This window comes from Zeus faber, assembly GCF_960531495.2.
Source record: "Zeus faber genome assembly, chromosome: 5".
Lineage (NCBI taxonomy): Eukaryota > Metazoa > Chordata > Actinopteri > Zeiformes > Zeidae > Zeus > Zeus faber.
Genome location: NC_137192.1, coordinates 19,317,109 through 19,339,681, shown reverse-complemented (window position 1 = coordinate 19,339,681; position 22,573 = coordinate 19,317,109). Strand labels below are relative to the sequence as shown.

Below are 22,573 nucleotides of genomic sequence, written 5' to 3'. Positions count from 1 at the left end.
ATCATTTAGTATCTAGAAAGTGCAACAGGCCGTATTGAAACACTCCCTGAATTGTGTGTGTGTGTGTGTGTGTGTGTGTGTGTGTGCGTGTGTGTGCGTGTGCGTGCGCATGTGTGTGTGTGAAGTAGCTTCCCTCCTTTCACTCGAAAGGAAATATTTAAAAAAGATATTCCTCGTCGGAAGTCATTGCGCCAGTCATCACAGTGCTTCACAGGTTTTCAACGGGGAGTTCCCCAGTCACACGCCCACTGACTCCCAGGCAGAAACACCATATTTATTATTGCCAACATTTTTTGACATGCATCGTAACTAGCTCTACATTTGTGCCACCTTATTTGGCTGCCTGCGGGACTCGTTTTCTCTGAATATGTTTCAGGATTTTGAAAATGGGACCAGTGCTGTAAAGTAGCACAGTAAAAATAGTATAAAGTATTCTTTGGGAGTATCTGTACTTTACTTGAGTTATCATATTTCTGTCGACTTTGATTTAGCTAAATTTTGCCCTAAATATTATACTTTTTCCCCCTATAAATTTCCCCTGAACACCTTGTTACTTGTTACCTGAAAACCCTGATGATAGTGACACACTCTGGAGCCAGAACCGACATCACTGCACCACCAACAAAAACAATGCAAATCAAATGGAAAAATCATTACATGACAAACACAAAGAATCCTAAGCCACCAAAGGATTTTTGCATTCTTTGATTGCTTAATGCTTAATTCCTTAATTCCTTCTAGTCCATCCATCCAAAACCGGAAGGTAACCGTGCCCGTGCAACTGGAGCTTTTCTAGAACAACAGAATGGTTTTTAGGGGTAAACTTGTAGACAAAAAAAAAAAAAAAATGACCAGACCATGAAAAGCAAGAAGTCCACATTTTTAGTGGGGAAGAATTGCAACCAGTCACGGTGGGATTTGCTTATGCAAGTGTGTCTTTATGGTTAAATATGTGAATAATATGTTCTTATGTGTGTGCATGTGTGTGTGCGTGTGCGTGCGTGCGTGCGTGCGCGCGTGTGTGTGTGTGTGTGTGTGTGTGTGTGTGTGTGTGTGTGTGTGTAGGCGACCCACGGTCCAGAGCAGTCCATGCTGGCGGTGCTGACAGACAGAGACCTGCTGCTGTTCCCCTCCCTGCCTGAGAGCAAGGAGTGTCTCAGTAACCCCACCAAGAGCCACCCGCTCATCACCACCAGGTACACACACACACATTCTTGTACCGGTATCAGAGCGGGGACCCATGCAATAGTCAATTCGGAGACCGACATAAATGCACAAACACACATAAATGCACACACCACCACATACCCCTGTGGTGTGGGGACGGTGTGGTTTGAGCAGCCACACCTGTGCTGGGTCCAGGTAATTGGGGGCCCAGGATCAGTGTGGCCTCATGCCTGTTGCTCGTTGGTTGGTCTAATGAGCAACAGGTAAAACCCCCATCCCCACATTCACTCAGGAGAGGAGCCCTTGTCATGACACGTGTCCATCTGCTCCAGGGCTTGTTCCACCGAGCCCACTCTCTACCATCAACTGTGATTTGTCAACCCCATCGTCTCTGTGGCGGAGGGGTGTCGCGAAGTGGGCGAAACTGCCACACTCCATATTCTCCCGTACGTACACTTACTATATGGCCCGAATGCATTCATCCTCAAGACCAGTGATTCTAAACGTGAGGTCCGGGGACCCACAGGTGTCCTTTGAGTGGTTCCAGGGGGACCCCAGCAAAATGATTAATAGTCTAACTTCAGCATTTCATTGACACAACATTAGAAGGATTAGAATGTACAATAATGAATGAGTTAGGGTTTGATCATAGTTTCACTGTTCTCTCCCTAACTGGAGCATTGGCAGGTATGGAAGTTTGGATTTAATCAAGTTCAAGTTCAAGAGATTATTTGTCACATTCATATCATATCTAACAAGAAAAACCCCGGCGGTTCAGTGGTCTATTTCATATCAAATTGAGGGTCCCCCGATATGAAAGAGGTTTGAGAATCACTGCTACAGTATGGACCCAGTTTGGAGAGCGCCTGGAAGAAGGAAGGGAGGACGCTCACCGTACCCATAATAGGAGGATTTTTCTGCGCAACGTCATATTCATCTGGAGGCGATTAGTGGAAGCAGAACTTATGAGTCATGTATTTTCCCTCTCTTGGCTTTCAATCCTTACCTCTCCCTCTCCCTCTCCCTCTCTCTCTCTCTCTCTCTCTTTCCCTTTCTCTGTCCCTCCCACTTCGTTTCTCTCTCTCTCTCTCTCTCGGTCTCTCGCTTTGTTATCGCTCTATTTATCTTGTGATTCTGTTAATATTTTTTCTTCCATACACAATATCAGATTTTTATACTGTACAATCCACTCTGCTCTCGTCAGTAAATTACACTGTCTCACTTTCTCTCTCTCTCTCTCTCTCTCTCTCTCTCTCTCTCTCTCTCTCTCTCTCTCGCCCCCCCCCCCCCACCCCACCCTGCAGATTGGTGCACTCCGGCCCGGGGAAGAGCTCCCCTCTGCTGGACTCGGAGCTATCTTTTGGGCTGCGTACGGGCACCAAACAGGGGGTGGAGACCCACGTGTTCCGGGTTGACTCTGCCCGGGACCTGTCCACCTGGACCCACCTGCTGGTGGAGGGCTGCCACAGCGCTGCAGAGCTCATCCAGGAGGTCACCACAGGTACTGACGCACTAAAACGGTAGCAGATGCTTTATTTTGGGGTTTTTTTAACGGGTGGTGCAGTCACGTCGGTGGAGTTTCCTCCGGTGTCCTCTCAGCTCCAAATTTATGAATTTTTGGCACAAGACTTAGTGCTGGCCAACCTGTGGCCTTGGGACCCCGACCCGCCAATGCATAATGAAGGAATTTTGATTTATTCAAAATTAAGTATTATTTATTTTAAATGAATTATATAACATGATAAATGTAATTGATTATAAAATATATATACACTGTTTATATATTTTAAAATTATTTTTTTAATTTTTCTATTATTTATTTATCAAAAATATATGTTCTTAAATGAAGCCTTTGTTTATGATTTTCTTTTATCATGCTGGTCAATAGGTTAATCAGTATTAGGCTTTTGTACCATTTACTCTGTGCTAGTAGTTGTTCTGCGGGCCGCACAGTATAACATCACTGTAAATTCCCCCTAGATTTGAACAGTGTAAGCTTGCGATGGACTGGCGTCCCATTGAGGGTTTTTCCTGCTTTGCACATTTTTATCAGCGGGGATCCAGCCGCGCCCAGCCTCCAAAACCCTGGCTTGGAAAAGCAGGGGGATTGAACATGGAGGGATGCATGGATGGATGGATGGACCGTTTTGCTCTGCAGTTTAAAAGCAATGCTGTCGGATTCTTATTTGGTATTTTAGGTCTGTGAGGTTATAAATATTTTTGATATTTCAGCCTTGAAAAAGATCGTATGGCGGAGCGAATTCGGACAAACCTCTAAACTTACCCCTGGCATGAACGTAAAAATGAAAAAAATTAAATCATTTTTGTGCTATCGGAATGGATGAGGAGCTATATGAAGGAGGTATGAGGTGGCTTTACGTCGCTCCCTGGTGGTTTTATGATGTATTAATACTATTTTCTACATGTCTGGGAACGAAAGTACAAAATGTTTTTGTCTTTGAGTGTTAAGTGTTTGCCCTGCCATTTAGGCACTAGCAACATTGTCAGATAAAAACCCCTTATATTTTAAAATCTTTTATCAGAATGTTATCTTTGAAGGGGAGAGGCCTTTCTATTGCCAAGTATCTATGGGATATGTAACACTTGAAAGCAGGGGTTCCCAAACTTTTTTGTCCTCCGCAGAGACCCCCTTAATCAAACCCTATTGAATCGGAGACCCCGCTATTTCAAAGATGTATTTCATTTATTTCTTAGCAGCCAATGGCCGTTTTTGACTCAAGTGGTTCTATTTTTTAGAGAATACAATACATGAGGACACTGAACAAACACCCAAATGGATGGATTTTTTTTTTAACCAATATTTGACAGTTTGGAAACGTGCCTCAAATCCTCCAAGGTCTAGTGACCCTGCCCCCCCCCCCCTTGATCTTGTGTGGGGGTCTGGAACCACAGTTTGGGAAGCACTGCTCGAAAGAAGACAAAAAAAAAAAAGAAACAGAAAACTTCATGACCAACTATTTTGGATCCCACTACCTTTTGTTCCTGTATATTTTATGGCTTCACACATCCTCACGCTGGGCTTTCCACCCTTTCCTCGGCAGCCTGCAGCTGGAACGGGAGGGAGTGCACCCTGGGCGTGCACATTGATGAGGGCTTCACGCTGTTCACGGAGGAGATGGGCATGAGGAAGAGCGTTCTGCTGCAGCAGCCCTTCGAGCGGCTCAGGATGTCCTCAGACGACGGCGTGCGCATGATGTTCCTTGACTTCGGAGGCCCCGAGGCCGAGATTGTGAGTCTGCCTCTCAAAGTTCCACTCTCGGGTTTTGGCTCGTCTGCACATATCATTTTGAACAGGGATCTTTTTGTTTCTCTGTCGATTCAATTCGCTGTTTAAATTGATCCACACGTTTTGACACATCTTTATCAAAACACGAAGTGGTAATCCATGAGATTACAAGTGTTGGGTGTATTCAACTACAAATCCCAGAACTCCATTCGATAGTAGACATTCCTCCGATTGATTTGGGGTTTTTTCTTGGTCACTTGAGATGGTGGGAATATTTTCTGTTCTTTTTTTTTTGTGAATATTCATCCATATCGACAGTTTACCGACCACGAGCTAAAACGCTGCTTTGTCAAATTCACCACACCTGCCTTTCACTTGTGCGTGGCGGACCCCGCCACCAACAGTGCAAAACAGCATATAGAGGAGCACATATGTAAGGAAAATACTTTGAATGGCTGTTTTTCAAAAGGTGCACTTTTGAAAAAAAAGTATCAAAAATACATTTCTTTTTCACAAAATAATGTTATGGATTACCACTTTAAACCTTTACCCTTTGTATCCACTCAGCTCTTGTTCATAAATTCAAATGAATTGCTTTTATATGTCATCTGTATGTTCATATTATACCTTTAGACCCATAAATCATATAAAAATTAAATGCTTTATTATCTGCCATGTTGGAAATTGAACATCATCGCCTTCCTCAAATAATGGCATAAGTCATTTTTTGACAAAAGTGATTTTTTTTGGCCTAAATCATCTCCTCATGATGCTGGCCACTTCCGGTAAAATCGCCTACCTCCTCAGTGTGTCAATAATCATCTATTGTCATAGCCTTTTTGAATGAAATCCTTAAATAAATATAATATGTTTGGTTCAGTTTTCTGTGTCTTCTGAAAAACATGAAAAAATGGCTTATGCCATTATTTTAGGAAGGTGACGACATATATCTTGAACCTTTCTGACTCCGTGTCTCCTCCTCTGTCCCATTTCTCCGGCTGTTACAGCAACTGGACCTCCACTGTTGCCCCAAGACCATCGTCTTCATCATCCACTCGTTCCTCTCCGCCAAGGTGAAGCGGCTCGGCCTGATGGCGTGAAGACGACGCCGCCGCCGTGTAGATGTTCTCAAATCCCGTCTTTGTGGTTTCGGCCGCTTTTTTTTTTTTTTTTTTTTTTTTGGAACAGGAGGAACCTGCGACATCCACGGACTCCGTCGAACTTTGAGCGTAGGGGTGATGGAGGTTTAAAGTCTGTCGTCACATGGTTTCCGTCACGCTTCATGACGGCAAACTGCGTGAGAACGGGCGTGCGCGGTACAGAGGCTCCGCCCAGACGCCCAGAACGTGTTGTTTTTGGGTCCCCCCCCCCACACATTGTTCAGCTCTTTGTTTTGTTTCATGAGTCACGACAAGCTTTCTTCGTTTAATCTGTCCGTCATTTTCTTTAATTTGCCGTCACAACACAAGCCCTTTTTGCTTTCACAGCAGAATATTGATTGACGGTGAAAAAACACATCACATCACATCACCCATCAGTGAATAATCAGTATTTAACATTAAAAATATCACGCTCTCCAACCAATATTACCAAATTCTAACAACATTTCATACTGTTATTTAGGTTGTATTTACCCCGTATTTTTATAAAGGGAACTTTTTTTTTTTGTTTTTTTTCTGCAGATATAGCTGCTATCTAAATGCTGTTTTTTTTCTTCACCCTCTATCTATCAGTCTGCCTCTCTTTCACTTCTTCAGTTCTTCATTCTCTATCTCTTTGTCTCTGTTTCTAGCCAGCGTTCACCCCTTCATAAAAAATTCCATTGTATAACAACATGAATAATGGACTACCACCTTAAAAAGCGATGGTTCAGGTTTAAGAGACCGACAGATGGACAGACAGATGGATGGTGGAAGGATGCAATAAATGGATAGATAGATAGATGGATGCATGAAAGCTGATTTCCTAACAAATGAGAGGCCGTCCTGGACCCCTCATGGCCTCTGGTATGAAATATTTAAGGTACATTTACTACTGTTGAAACTGGTAGTGATGACCTATCAGAGTCAGCATCAGAAATCTATATTTATAGCGTTTATGATTTAGGAACTGGCTGACTGACTAGAGACACAATTTATGGCTCCCACATAATTCATATGGATTTTTTCATTGTTCCCTATAATATCCAACAGGACACAGGTCCAGATAGTTTTACTAAGAACCGCAGCAGAAACTTTGAGTTCCACGCCACTTTCTTCTATACATACATGTTTGTCTGTTTGTGTCTGTTTGTTATTGGGAAAATAATCAATACTCACGTGTCACAAAATAGAACGGTGCATCTTCATACAGCATTGCCACATTTGGGTGATTTGCATTGAAACATTTGCATTGTACTTTACTTTAATGTTTTACCATTTGCCCTTCACTTATTTTCCCCAATAGAACATTCATGACTTGAGGCCTTCTCTCTGTACTACACTTAACTCACTTATTAATACATATATATAACTATATATACTGTATATAACTATATATATATATATATATATATATATATATATATATATATATATATACACAGTATATATACAGTATATATATATATATATACTATATAATTTAATTTTTTTCAAAGCTAAAAAATGTTTGTTTTCAAGAATAAATTGTAATGTATATTCTTATTTAAACAAAGGTGTGCCTTGCAGGGTTGTTTGTATATAAAAGAGTAATAAACTTTGATTGTTAACTTTTACATGTCCTTTATTGGTGTGAGGCGTTCTTTAAAGAGGGTACTGGAATAATGTTATTGTAATATTAGTCAACGTCACATTAGAATATGTAGAACATGTTTTTGTCATCCGAAATATTGAACAGTTCTCTAATGAACAAAATCCACCCTGGTCATAATATGAACGTTTCTTTATAATCGTGATGATTCTGCCTTTCAGGTAGTAGGTCTGAATCAGCGCCATCTAGTGGTTGAAATCGGAGGCGTGCAGGGAGGATGCTGACGTAGATCAGTACTTTTAGTGGCTCTTTTACGTCACAAATTAACAGGGAAAAGAAGGAGAAGGGTGGTCCAGTCCGCACCAGCCACCCTGAAAACTGCACCCAATTCCAAACTTTGAAGGAATCGAGCCACGGCCCCTCCCTCACCCGCCAGGGCCCCCACATTTTGGACACGGGCCTAGTGTGTATCTGACCTCTGGCACTGAGTTATCCCTCGTGTAAATATGTTTCCTGTTTGAGTGTAAATCCTTTTCACTGCTATTAATTCCGCCTGGGCCACGTGCTCCTTGTTTCTGGTCTTTAACTGTTCTCATCCTGACGGACCAAGATGATGATGATGATGATGATGATGATGAGGAACAGGAGGCTGCAAATTGAGGCAGTTAGTGCCGCTGTTTACCGTCGTCAAACAAGAAACAAATCACTTCTTCTCAATTCACTTTTACTGTTCCGAGTCAGCGTTATCTCTGAGGCACAGATGCTGCTGGGTGCTATTGAAATGGTGTGTGTGCGCGCGCGCCCGCGTGTGTGTGTGCGCGTGTGTGTGTGTCACGGGGTGAGTTGTGTGTGTGGGGGGGGGGGGTTATGTGTGTGCAGATTTATGTAGGTGTTTTCTGCTGCATGTATGTGTATGACAGTAACTGTATGCATGTACTGTGTGTGTGTGTGTGTGTGTGTGTGTGTGTGTGTCTGCGAGTATGCTGCACATAAAAAGGAGAGGGGCGTGCACGTGACACTTGCATGTAAAAACAAACAATCAAATTAGAATGGAGGCTCTGTGCAGTATTTCATTATGTCTCTCTTCTACAACCCCCCTCCCGCTCTCCTCTCATCTTCTATGTATTCCTGCCTTCCTCCTCCTGGGACTCCTTTACACTTCTTGTTGAGGTGTTACCATGGTAACAGCGAGGAGGTCTCCATCCGTCAGTTTGCTGCTGAAATTGCCAATCAGCTGCTGGGGTCCAATAGAGAGGGAGAGGGCTGTGTGGATATATTATGATTAACACAGCGTGTGTGTGTGTGTGTGTGTGTGTGTGTGTGTGTGTGTTGTATCTGATCTTCTTTATTATACCTTTGTATTTATTTGTAAAATGATACATATTTCATGGAATTCATTTTCCTATTTGTGAAGCAGTGTGCACTATTTTGGGTGGAAAACCTCCACATGGGTATCCCAACCTCATAATCCATAGCCCATCATAATACATACCATAAGACAGTAAGAATATTAATACAAAAACTGGACAAACAAAACAAACAATGAATCTATTATGAGCAATATCTGGAGATTAAAATACGCAACACAACGTCTATAATAGTTCAAAGAATTCACACTGTTCATAACATTGAAAAGTATGTTGTGGATTGCCGATACAGAGATTTATTTGTTTATCATTATTTATTTACGGGTTCGTTGTATGTCAAATGTGGCTATTTTTTAGATCTTATGTGATGATAATCTATTGTATCAAAGTGTGGCAATATCTTAACTTCTTTACGAAACAAAATCACTGAAATCATAACAACAACAATAATAATAATAGCAATAATAATAATAATAATAATAATAATAATAATAATATGATTATTTGAATTTTTCACCCAGTGATCATAATTTAATTAATCCTCGAATTTCAAGGGCTTCACATGTCCTGCAATGCGTGTTGTAGCCGCCAGGTGGCAGTAAAGTACAGAGGATGCAGGAGCCCTGTGCAGCCTCCGTCATCTGCAGGGGCAGCAGGGGTCTCCATCCCCCTGCACAGCTCATAGTGAGGGGAGAGAGAGAGAGACAGAGAGACAGAGAGAGAGAGAGAGTGAGAGAGAGACAGACAGAGAGAGTGAGAGAGAGAGACAGAGAGAGAAAGCATTTGAGCTTTGATTGGAGATGACCTAATTCAGAGCAGGACGTCCCACACCAGTCGACAATACTCTCTCTCTCTCTCTCTCTCTCTCTCTCTCTTTCTCCCTGCTCTTTTGTTACTCTGTCTCTCTGTATCACCCACTCCCCTCTCCCTATCTCCCTCTCTCTCTCTCTCTCTCTCTCTCGCTCTCTCTCTCCCCTCTCTCTCTCAGCACAAAAGGACAAGTGAGGGGGAAAAAAGAGGGCAAGAGATTAATACCAAGGCTGGAGCTGGAGCGATTCATATTCCAATTGGGAAAGCGTCTTATCTACTTTCCCTCGCTGTGCCGCTCTCTTCCTGTGAAGTGTTCAGGATTCCGACCACAGTTAGTCCTGGGTAAACACAGTCAGAGGAACCCAAAACCCTGTGTCATCCCAGAGAGCGAGAGAGAGAGAGAGAGAGAGAGAGAGTCACTCATCTCAGCTTAATCAATCAAGGTTCAGAGCTGGGAGAGGATGGAGGGAAGGGAGGAGGAGAGGGAGGAGAGAGAGAGAGAGAGCGAGAGAGAGAGGGGGGAGGCTGAGCTGACTGGCTCCAAGTTTGACAAGGGCCTTTTTGCCCTCTCTCTCTCTCCCTCTCTCTCTCTCTCTCTCTCTCTCTCTCCCCTCTCTCTCCCCCCCCCCTCTCTCTCTCTCCCCCTCTTTCTCTCTCTCTCTCCCAGAGGCAGAAATTATAGGTAGTCATTTCATGCCAAGCCATGGCTCTGATTTCTTTTCTTTTCTTTTTTTCGTCCCCACCCCTACCCCCTCCCTCCATCATTTTTTCCTCCTTCTTTTTTTTTCTGGCATTGTTATTACTACTGTATGTCTTAAAGAGCCAGGTTAGTGTTGTTAAATATGCCAAAGCGAATTGTGTTTTCGCTCAAGGAGACTCCTTGGAAATATTCCATCAGGGCGGCCTTTTATTCTTTCCAAATGTAGTTATGAATTTTAAAGTAGACTTGTATTACTGGAGGAGAGGGGAGTGTGATCAGAATACTGAGAGCAAGAGCCCAGATTGGAATTCCTTGTTGCGAGGGACATTGAAAAGGAGAGAGGGAGAGAGAGGAGAGAGAGAGAGAGGGAGAGGGAGGGGGAGAGAGAGAGAGAGAGAAATGAGAGAAATGAGAGGGGGGTGGGCAGCCTACCTCTGAAGGTACACAGGAAACAGGCAGGATTTCTCAAAACCCATCAGAAGAAAAACCCCACATATTTTAATTAGCTTGTCTATGTGAGTAATTTGACGATTTCATAAGAATTTTTTTATTCTGTTGTTTTTTTCTATTTTAATGTTTAATATGAAAAGAGAAGTAAAAGTGGAGTGTCTAAAAGTGAAGTAAAAATAAAGTAAATAAGAAATAAAAATTGTCAAATATATACAAATAGACACCCCAACCCCCCCAAACCCACAAATACTTATATTTAAGATAGATATATAAAAATATACAGAATATACCAAATATGATACATGCACAGGATAAATTAGTGTTGGGTATATAGGGTATACATGATAAATATGAATTATTACTATTTACTACCTAGTTTATCGCACTACGTACAGTGTAATACCAGTCTTATTGCACAAGTTGTGTGAATGTGTGTCTGTGTGAGGGAGTGACAAATTATAATTGATTGATTGATCGATCTATTGATTGATTGATTGATTGATTGATTGATTGATTGATTGATGGAATGCCTGGAAAAAAAAGTGGATCCACACATAGTGGAGGATCAGTGTAGGAGAGCACAATGTGGAGTTTGAAAAGTTATGCTCATAACAGGGGTGTTTGGATTCCATTCCCCCACTCCCGTGTCCTCCATCTTCTCCGTGTCTTTTAAACACTTTCTTTTCCTTCTTTTGATGGAGACAACCCCCACCCCCCTCTCGTCCCATGTCGTGTGGGCATATGAGCATGAGCATATGTTTCCCGGTTGAAGTCTCTCCTCCATAAATATGCACAGTCTTAATTGTTCCGCTCATAATTAGACCGCAGGCCAGTTCTGTTTTGGCTCAGGTGAACGCAAAGGCTTCTTCTTTTGTCTCTTGTTCTGGCACCTCAGATTATTTCCATGACAATTAAGTGAGTGAGTGAGTGAGTGAGTGAGAGAGAGAGAGAGAGAGAGAGAGAGAGAGAGAGAAGGAGGAGGTGAGAAATAATTGCTGGAGTAGAGCCCCGTCTCAATCTGAATATCTTATTAATAGAGCTGATCCCAGGCAAACAGATGGCAGCTGCCAAATACAAACACAGAGACAGAAAAAAAAAAAAAGAAAAAAAAGAATAATTCAATTAGGTGGAAAGCATTTCTCACCACTTATCGAGCAGTTTCTATTAATTTGATAATCCGGTAAGAAAAGCGTAGGAAAGAGGGAGAGCTTCTGTTTTTGGTTCTCCTCGCGTGTTTATTATCCGAGGATGACGAGCGGAGAATGAGGAGGATGGAGGCTCGACGTCCGTGGGCGTGAGAAGAAAACAGGATTGAAGTCATTACCCGCTCATGGTTAACAGATGGCATTAGAGTTATCAATAGATGATGAAATAATAGGGTTTTGTGGGTTTTGTGTATCTCGGATTCGGATTTCTGATTCATCAGCCCCTCAACCTTGCTGTTCGATTTTAGGGATGGGAAGCAACTCCCGATTAAACCATGCAATGTAATGTCATTTAAAATGGTGCCTCAGTCATTTCAAAGCTCGCTTCACACCGAATCCGACAGACGACAAAAACAAAACCCGAATTCCATTCATCCCGGTGGATGAGTCGGATCCCGCGTCACGTGGGCGGAATTTCTGCGTTTGATCGAGGCGCCGGCATTGCGCCGAGTTTCAAATTTTTGAAACAGGTTTTTGTGTTGGAACTGGGCTCAAAACTAAGTCACGTATACAAAAATAATGACGTTACTAATGTTAATTATTTTTAATATTACATGTCACCGTATTCCATAAATGCCTTTTATATCAGTGAATTGTGTGTATTTTTTCATTTTTGTAAGCATTTTGCAAACTCTTTGTATGAAGGAGGTTATAAACACTCATTCATGGAACATAATACATTTCCAGCTGGTCAAACTACTCACTGTTGTCCTGGAAAAAACCTAAGTGCAGTTCACCCGGTCGGCACTAGGGGGACGATCCGACTGTTAGATGCGATTACGCATTTCGGTGTGAAGCGGGCTTCGGGTTTCCATAGTGACATTTTGAAGTATTCGAATGTGTTTGATTTAACCTTCCATACTACTAACATTCGTGTTTCCTCCCTCAGCGATTAATCCTTTGGCCTTACTGGATGTAAAATATTATCTTTAACAGTGGCGGACCTGCTTGACCCAGGACCATGATTTTAATTTTCAAAACCCCCGAAGAAAGCAAGGACGGGAAAAAAAAAGGTTTTTGGGGGGGGGGAAATTGTGCACCGTTGAGAAGATGAAAGGCCCACTTCCTTTAGAACTAGTTTGCACCATGGAACTGAAAATGAAGCGAATTGTACCTAACTTCCAAACTGTATGACCTGCCGTCTACTTTATCTATTATCTTTTCACAATGCACACTTAAGATGTCCTTGACTGTGCATTGATGTCAAATTCCCCGAGCTTCTGATACACAGTATTAGGGCGTTCAGAAATGTGACGATTTACAGATAATTTCATCTCATCTATCTATCCATCTATCTATCTTTCTTTCTTTCTTTCTTTTTTTTTAAAGGATACTCGAGTTTTTGGAGGAAAATTATTTATATTTTAACCAAGTTCAGATGAGAAGGTCGACACCAATTTGGTCCCTGTCCATCTAGGACAGAGACAGCGACAGGCTGCATGCTAACTCGGTTGTGATCAACTAGCCTAGCTCCTGTGAAATTAAGGAAATAGGCCTTCCAGCATCTCAAAAGATGAGTTTATTGATGTCCATTGAACTAAGCATATCCCAAGTAATCACAATTCCATGACAAACATTTCCAAGTTTTTAGTTTGGTCTTTGGGTGGCACAGACGCATGACGGGCAGACATTTAATTGAATTATTATAATTTGAAAGGATTTTTTTTGGAGCATTTTTCATATTATTTATTTATTTGTTTATTATTTATTATTTATTACCAGGAGATTCCCATTGAGATTAATAATCCTTTTTTCAAGGGAGACATGGCCAAGACAGACAGCAGCATAAATAAAAACACATAGTTACAGACAGAAAACAAAAGGGAGACAAAATGTGACCCACCACATTTTTTGCATCATTTGAAAATGGAGAATCAGAGCTTCCAAACAAGATGTCACTTGTGCAAATCAAGCAAATATTTTTAAAGCTATGACTACTTAATGACAAGGGTGTGGCAAACCATGTTTCTGAGACACCTTCACCTTCAAAGTTTTCCCCGCACTTGGTTCATTCAGCCAGCTCCCAGCTACAAACAAAACCACATGGCTACTTAACACCCTGCTGAATGGAGACTTGACACGTCATCAACACACAACTATTTTTGTTTTTAAAAAAGCTTTTTTTTTTAACAGTAAGAATATTCTTTTTTTTTTTTTATAAAAGTGGAATTATTTAAGAGTTTAAAAGTACGGACAACACAACAAAATGTAGAGTCCATCAATATAATGAGTCTCAGAAAATCTGAAATCTGAAATCTGAAAAACTGTCAATCACTAACCTCAACGGACTTCATCGTGTTCTTCCGTTGGGCGTATCGTCGTTCTCCTCCAGTGGTTCTTGAAAATATTCCGTTTCATCGTCACATTCAGGTTTAATCCGCTGTTTGAAATGTTCTCCAAGACCGGGATGATATCAGATTCAGCAGCGCTGTCGTTCTCAGCGTCGCTGTCGGAGAACTGACTATCATCGTGGAAAATGAAGTCCAGTACGCGCTGCTTACACTTACTTTGATCTATCGCACTGGTCAGATTAAGGTGATTAAGGTGCGATATAATTTAGATCTTCCTCCACCCACTTCTCGTAATCAATAGCAAACACGGAGACGAAAGTTTTCATAGACAAGTGAAACCGAAGGAGCCTCGTCTTGTTTACGGAAGTGACGTCAGTGACGTCAGCATTTCTTCTGCGATGGTGGACGTTGGTACACGCCCCCTCCACAATGATGTCTCTGTGTGTATGTTAAAGTAGTACAAGGTTGAACGCTATTAAAAGGGTTTCACATTGTGACTTCACATCACATGGAATATGGAGCAATGATCTTCACCCGGACGCTCGCTTGAAAGGAAATGATCGATCTGCGTTGTTCAGTGCCGTTCCAGGCTTCAACTGTGTTCTCGGTAAGTGAACTGTGTTTCCCCATGTAATCTAACGGGAATATTTAACTCCACAGTTGAACATTTTTCTACTATTTATAAATCAAACTCGGTTTTGAAAATACGTTGAGAGATAAAAAAAAACCCACAAAGAATCAAAACACGAAACACGAATCTGGAAAAAAATCATTTTCCTTCTAGAAAGGTTTTTTATATGGCTGCTCCTGGCGATTTTATTAATGCGCGAGACAGTGGGTTTTGCTGCGGTGGATCACAAATAAAAAAAAGAGCCGGGTGTTCAGAGCATCCCATCCTAGAGCCACAAGTATAACCCACAGTGGTGTCAGGACTTTACAATTGGTAATGAATCTCAAGGAAGCATGGCACACTGTGCCAACCGAATGAATAGCACCATAGTCCAATACAGATTCAAAAAAAAAAGTCAAGTCACTTTTTTACATTAAAAGAAAAACACAAGTTATTTGGAAAATGAAAACACAGTTTTAGCCTCAGCTTGTTACTTGTTACAGGTACTGCACATGTGGCTTAAAAGTGAAATAGTAATCAATCAAAATACCTAGATATTTATAAGTGTTCACCACTCTTTTACTTCCCTCAAAGTCAAGAGTGACCACGGAAGGGATATTTTGTGGGCTTATCCTAGAGTTGGTAAACAACATATGTTTGTCTTATCTGCATTAAGAACAAGTTTCAGCTCAAGGAAGGTATTATGGACAATAATTAAAGCATTTTGCAAGTATTCAACAGCCTGTGCAAGAGTTGACTCACAGCAGTATATAACAGTGTCATCAGCATAAATAAATAAAAACGAGCATCTCACATTTTTTGACCCAGATTATTTATATAAATAGTGAATGAAAGGGGAGCTAATACAGAGCCCTGTGGTACTCCACTGTAGAAGGATACAATATCAGAACATAGCTCACCATATCTAATGCACTAAAAGCTATTACTAAGGTGTTTTTAGAACCAAGCGACTGCTGGCTCCGGACGTCCTGAGTTTAGAAGTCTACGTTTTAATAGACCATGGTCAACTGTGTCGAAAGCTTTGGATAGATCAATAAAGAGTGATGTTGCTTCTTGTCAAGTGCGACAGAAATGTTATTTACCTCATTCAGTGCGGCTGTGATGGTACTATGATTTTGTCTAAAGTCTGATTGATATGTTGATAAAAAAAAAATGGCATTGATCTGTACAAACTTTTATAGTTGATCATTTACAAGAGCTTCAAGAATTTTAGCCAGAACTGATAAATTAGATATTGGCCGATTTAAAATAGCTGTCTCACCCCCTTTTAATAAAGCGAGAAAAAAAGCAGATTTCCATATCCTAGGAATTTCCTTATTTTCCAATGTCAGGTTAAAAGTTATGCATAAGGCTCTGCGACAAAATCAGCTGCCAATTTCAAAAAGTAAGGATCACTGGAGGATTTTTAGGGCTGTACAAAATTAAAAGGCTGACCTGTATACACTGGAACATCAGCACAGGGTCTCACAGATGCAGAACAAGCAGAGCCGAACAGGGAGCCAGAAGATAGAAAATGCTCGTTAAAACAATTCAATAGCTCCTTTTTGTCATGGACAGCAACAGAATCCGTCATAAAAAAAAGGTGGGTGCAGCCGGAGAGCTTTTGCTCACAGAAAAGGATTTTATGGATTTCCAAAATCTCCTCCGATCATTTGGCTTTTCAGTGGTGACAGACGGATAATATTCTGATTTGGCTTTCTTGATTAAAGAGGAGCATTTGTTTCTTAGTTTTCAAAACAAAAAAGGAGCCAATCAGCGGTAGAAGCCGTTGTCCCTGCCTAAGCCCAAGTTACAGGAAACCCGGGGTTATCATGCCCTTTTACCCTGTATCTCCTGGATGGGGCAAACCATTATTAAAGAATGTTCAGCCCGTCTCCACATCAGGGATCAACTCGATTCGACTCCAATTAAAATGACAAGCAATCTTGAGAAAAAAATTTGTTCATTAAAATATTTAAGATTCCTCTTACAAATGACGCATGCTTTTAATTTAGGGACCTCAGCGTTCCTGATTGCAGCAACAACACAATGGTCACTTTGATCATTGCAAAAAAAAAAATCAACAGCTGAGGATTTATGAGGAACATTAGTCAGAATCAAGTCAATCACGGTGATCCTCTCAGATCATTCAAGATTTGGACGAGTGGGGGAATTAATCAACTGGGTAACATTGACGGAATCCCCAAAAGATTCTAAATCGTCAGATACTGGCTTAAACCAATCGCAGTTGAGATCACCAGCTAAAACAACGTTGCTATGGTTTAGTCTGGATAAAAGGTGCATCAAAGACTGCAACGCATCATTTGAGGCAGATGGAGGCCAACACCCAACAACAGTCACACAGAGACCCTGAGCAATGTTTCACATTCACTGCCAGAAATTCCAATCGCTTGCAGATTGATTGAGCCGGAAACACCCTGACCTGATTTCGATTTCACGTACATAGCAACACGGCCATTTTACAATGTATCCATCCATGTCAATATCTCTATCAAGTTTCGGATATTATAACAATGTCCGCATGTGTTGATTTGACCAATATTCTAATTATATACATTTTGGATAACAAGCCGTGCACATTTAGATGAACAATATTGAGACCAGACAGCCATTTCAAATCAGATGGTGTCTGAATACACTGCAACTCAGGGCCAGAGTGAGGTCGCACATTCTCAGATACAGTATAAGTAATAACAAAACAGTCAACCATGTTTGTTTATTAACAGTGCATGACGATTCCTTTGACATTTCTTAGGTAAAATCCGGTATGTCTCACTGAACGCAAAGTAGTTTTTTAAGGCCAGAAGGCTTTCGGAGGTGAGGCGAGGCTCTGGATAGATTCCATGATAAGTTCATGTCCTGTGCCAACCACTTCGGGGGTTTGCACGGCTTGTACAACAGCCATAGAGCAAGTGCATCCATAAGCAATGTCCAGCGGGCAACACACACCGTTAGACGGACTCGCCCCGGAATGATCGCTTGCTCCTGAGTTCCTGCACAGACTCCGCGCAAAGTAAAGTCACGGGAAGCGCCCTTGCCTCAGGTCGCAGGGGGAGTTTTGGTGACTCTAGATAAGAGGGAGCCTGCAAAATGGCTACCACATCCAATGAAGGCGGCAGGCGCGCAAATTACCACACCGTGGAGTTAGTGCCGAAAAATAACAATCCAGGACTCTTTCGAGGCCCTGTAATTGAAATGAGTACATTTTAAATCCTTTAACGAGAACGCAAACGAGGGCAAGTCTGGTGCCAGCAGCCATGGTAATTCCAGCTCCAATAGCGTATCTTAAAGTTGCTGCAGTTAAAAAGCGTAGTTGGACTTCGGGGGGCCGGGCTGACGGTCCGCCGTGAGGCGTGCCACCGCCCGTCCCGGGCCCTGCTCTCTCGACGGCCCCTCGATGCTCGTGACTGAGGGTCCCGCGGGGTTCCAAGCGTTTACTTTGAAAAAATTCGAGTGTTCAAAGCAGGCCCGGTTGCACCGAATACCGCAGCTAGGAATAATGGAATAGGACTCGAGTTAAATTTTGCAGGTTTTCTCTCTGAACTGGGGCCATGATTAAGAGGGACGGCCCGGGTGGAGAGAGGCGAGGAGGAGGTGCGGTGGCGTGGCCAGGTGGAGAGGCCTAGCAGGCGGAGACTGAGAGGCCTAGCAGGCGGAGACTGAGAGGCGCAGGAAGTCTCCGAGACCCGGGAGAGTTGGAGAGAAAGATTCAGAGGATCGGGGCAGTTAATATTCCAATAAGATGGTCCAGAAAAGAGGTATTCAAATGTGCAAGTTGCAATCAGGCGAGCTCACGGGGGAAGGGAATTCTGGATTTTCCAGGATTATAAACAGCGTTTTTGGGACGGCAGGACGGACACAGGATGTAGTGCCACTCAGCGACACCGTCAGGATCGTCCTTATCCGCTGTCCTTGGCACTAACTGCCCTTGAGTTAGTGTATAAATCAGCCGGGCTGTAAAAAGGGAAAGTGCTTGAACGTCAGCGCGACTGGTGAATGAAGCCCGAGGGAGAAGGGACACCATCAGTCTTCATTACTTTTCTTTCATTAGCTCAAAGTGACAAGTGCACGGCGCTAATTTCTTAAACGTGTACGACAAGACCCTCCACCAAGTAAATATTGCTGCGGAACTTTCCAACGGTTAGCCCTTCGGAAAACCAGGAGCAAAGGTCCAAAAAAAAATAAAAATAAAATCCCAAAATGATGGCTTGTAGTAAAGTCTGAAAAGGTTTATTGCAACAGTGCAAAAAAAAGTAGAAGGACAAAATCAAAGGATTCCAGGACACTCACGCGGCCCTGTGGAAATACTCAATTGTGATTGGTCAACGGAAGGTTCTGGGCGTAGTGTAAACCGACATTGCTCTGACGGAGCTGAAATACATATTTGGACAACACGTCGTTTTGAATACCTCACATTCTGGAGCGGTTTAAGCTCATGTAGAGTCGAACTCAAAGCAAAGCAAAGGGTTTGGAAGAGAGAGAGAGAGAGAGAGAGAGAGAGAGAGAAAGGTATCGGCACATGGACATTTCCAGTAAAAAAAAACAACATTTTTTACGGGGTTTGCTGAAATTTTGGAACGCAGGTAAAAAAAAGCCAAGAAACGCTCCCTTCAGCGCCACGCGCGGCGACCCGGCGGAGGCAGAGTTATGTCGGTGCGGTTCTCGCTCTTACTCACGCCCAAGCTCAGAGACGTGCGGACGGAAGGAGATTGGCGGTTCTCGACAGGGATGTGGGCTCCTGCCTTCAACAGCCCACAGCCAAAAAGTCAGAGAGAGAGAGAGAGAGAGAGAGAGAGAGAGAGAGAGAGAGAGAGAGAGAGAGAGAGGGAGAGAGAGAGACTTTGACTTTTAAGGCTCAGAGAGAGAGAGAGGGAGGGAGGAAGAGAGTCTCTTCCGGCCTCCATTTGCTTGTTCTTCTCAATGCTCAATTTCTCACTTTCTTATTTATCCACAGTGATGGAAAGGAAGAAACCGTTACCTGTTACCGTACCTAAGTACATTTTTCAAGTATCTGCACGTACTCGAGCATGTTCAGACTTTTCGACTTTTACTCCACTACGCTACAAAGCAAATGTCTATACCTTTTACTTATTTCATTTATTTTATTTTATAAAGAAAAACAAAAACAATAATAATAAAAAAATAATAAAATAAAATAATTTATATTTGTATTGTTGAACAGGCTATTTGGACTTTTACTCAAGTAAAAGGTCCGAGTTACTTCTTCCACCAACCGGATTTCTCTTCATCCGCTGTCTTTTTCCACAAAGGTGAAATCAAACGGTGAAACAGAACTTTTTGGAATTTCAAATAGAAATAAAAAAAAACCTGGAAAGATAACACCATGTGATATTTGAGTGATGCTGAAGGCACGGAGCAGCGTTGGTTTGTAGCTTCTGCTTGGTGGGGAGATATAGCTCGGAGCCCCTCAGAGGAAGCCAGAGCTCCTCAAAGCTCCCGCTCCTTTGTGGTGTTTTCTGTGGAAGTGGTGGTGCTGTGTTTATTGATCTCAGGGCGGCTCATAATAAACCAGATCTGTAGCAAAAACGGACGGTATGGTGGTGAATGATAACCTGCAACCGAGAAGCGTCGGCTCGAACAGTTTCTGAAACGCCGAGAGACCCGTCGGCGATAGCTGACTCCAGAGCTTGCACGGAGAAAAAGGGACCACCGTCGTTGTTTTTCCCATTTTGTCCATCTTTGTTTTTATTTTTTTCCTTTGGAGTATGTTTTATGAGAGTTGGTGTTGGAAAACAAATTAAATTGAATGGAAAATAGAAAATATAAAAATGGTTCCACTGCACACGGTATGTATAGACGTACAGTGTGTGGTGATTAAGAGCATATCCAACCTTCTCCAAATCTCCCAACTCCCATCTGGCTGCAGCTGTGTCTCTCCATGTGAAGGTCAGTGGTGTTATCTAACCAACCCCACCCAGGACCACTCATGGTGGATTTGCAGATCGCTGTGTGTGTGTGTGTGTGTTGTTAATTAAAGTGCACGGCCACGTGCACGTTGCTGGAGAGCGCGGAGTGCAATGTTTGACTCTGGCAATATAAACTTCAGGGAAGGTCAGCGATGAAATGACTGTAAATAAATAAAGCAATTACCTGCAGTTTGCTAAATCAAATGGAAGATTTTTTACTCTAACTCTGGAATGTAATCTATCTATCTATCTATCTATCTATCTATCTAACTATCTATCTATCTATCTATCTATCTATCTATCTATCTATCTATCTATCTATCTATCTATCTATCTATCTATCTATCTCTCTATCTATCTATCTATCTATCTATCTATCTATCTATCTATCTATCTATCTATCTATCTATCTATCTATCTATCTATCTATCTATCTATCTATCTATCTATCTATCTATCTATTTATCTATCTATCTGTCTGGCTCTCTCTGTCTATCTGTCTGTATGTCTGTCTCTCTCTCTCTCTATCTGTCAATCTGTCTGTCTGCCTCTCTCTCGCTCTCTCTCTCTCTGTCTGCCTGTATGTCTATCTCTCTCTCTCTGTCTGTCTGTCTGTCTGTCTGTCTGTCTGTCTGTCTGTCTGTCTGTCTGTCTCCATCTCTCTCTCTCTCTCTCTCTCTCTCTCTCTCTCTCTCTCTATCTTTCTATCTATCAAGTCATTTGGTCGTGGGAAATGTCGAACAAAGCAGGTTGATATTGAAATGTTCACACGGTCTTATGGAGTCATAGAGAAAGTTTTTCTGTCACGCCAGGTTTCACTGTTTGTCTAATGGGGATTTTCCAACAGTAAATATGAATATGATCTAAATATTTCGTTTGAAATGTATAACAAATGGAGAACGTAATACAAAGAAAATAAAGGTTTTGCTTGTGCCACAGAGATAAGATGAACATCAGATGCACGTATGGACAATGTTAATATTTACAAGAGTGAAGCACAAGTGGAGTTGGTAAATTACTATTTTTAAACTATTTTTAACTATTCAGAGCATGAAATTAATCCCTCATTAAATGATATAATCTTTACAAAAAAAGCTTGATTTTGATAAGTGGAATGCAATATTCAGCATTATTATGCATCATTATTGAATCATGTTTCATTGTCACACTTTGTCTTTGTAGTTTGACAGACGAGAAGAGGAGTTTGGAAATAAATGTTTCTTTTGTACCCTGCAATCAGCTTAAAAGAAAGAAACAAATGGAAACCTATTTCTTGTTAAAACCGCCCACGTTTCCTGCTGCGTCCCCACCACAGACCTGAAGCTGCAACTGACAGAGGCATCCGACTTGTCGTTGCTCCGGTCGCTGGCCTTTGGAAGCATCGCTGTATGAAATATCTTTACTTATATAAGATGTAAGTACACAGAGGACACTGACATTTCAGCTTTTTACTGAGAAACTCCAAACAAGTTGTGGGAAGGGGCCCTGTTTTTTCACTGGTGGCAGTCTGCTCTGTGAGCTGAATATTTATTTTGAACACCTGAAACACCATTTCCTGCAATCTAGAGCTCCCAGACGGGGGACAATGCCCTTGACCATAACAATGACCTTGTAACGGTTAAACCGGGATGTCCCTCTCAGTGGACACCACCATAAGATCTGAGAGTCGTCCTTCTTAAGGACGCCGTGGACGGCACTACACAATGTTTTCTCTATTGTAGGGAGCGCTCTAGAGGCCTCTCATCTCTCAGCACTTCCGCCACTGGTTCAAGTCCTGATTTTTCCATCCAAATCACCGCTGTTGTTCCAGACGAGAGGAGACCGCCTCCGTTGGTGGCTGAAAGAGATAAGCCGCTGTTTGAGGGTTTGAAGCCAAGTGAGCTTTTGGAAGCGCCCGAGTGTGAAGGTGACCCGGTGGCATTGACGCGTTGTTCTCGCCGGCCCAAAACTGTGTCCGCAGACCTTCGGAACTAGATGCGTCGACCGCCTCAGTAGCCGGCTCGCTGCCCGGTGAGCTTCCGAAACCCGGCACCTCGAGAGCGTATTCC

General features: G+C 42.2%; 1 protein-coding gene across 1 annotated transcript in view; it reads left to right on the top strand.

Annotated features, from left to right (window-relative positions):
• The window catches only part of snta1 (syntrophin, alpha 1), a 53,404-nt gene extending 46,244 nt beyond the window's left edge, over positions 1-7,160 (top strand). Inside the window, exons 5-8 of the mRNA XM_080001497.1 lie at positions 1,066-1,196; positions 2,472-2,668; positions 4,230-4,417; positions 5,422-7,160. Of these exons, the coding sequence (XP_079857623.1) occupies positions 1,066-1,196; positions 2,472-2,668; positions 4,230-4,417; positions 5,422-5,514 (609 nt within the window). The 3' untranslated portion in view covers positions 5,515-7,160. The remainder of the gene's footprint in view (positions 1-1,065; positions 1,197-2,471; positions 2,669-4,229; positions 4,418-5,421) is intronic.
• The last annotated feature ends 15,413 nt before the right edge of the window (positions 7,161-22,573 follow it).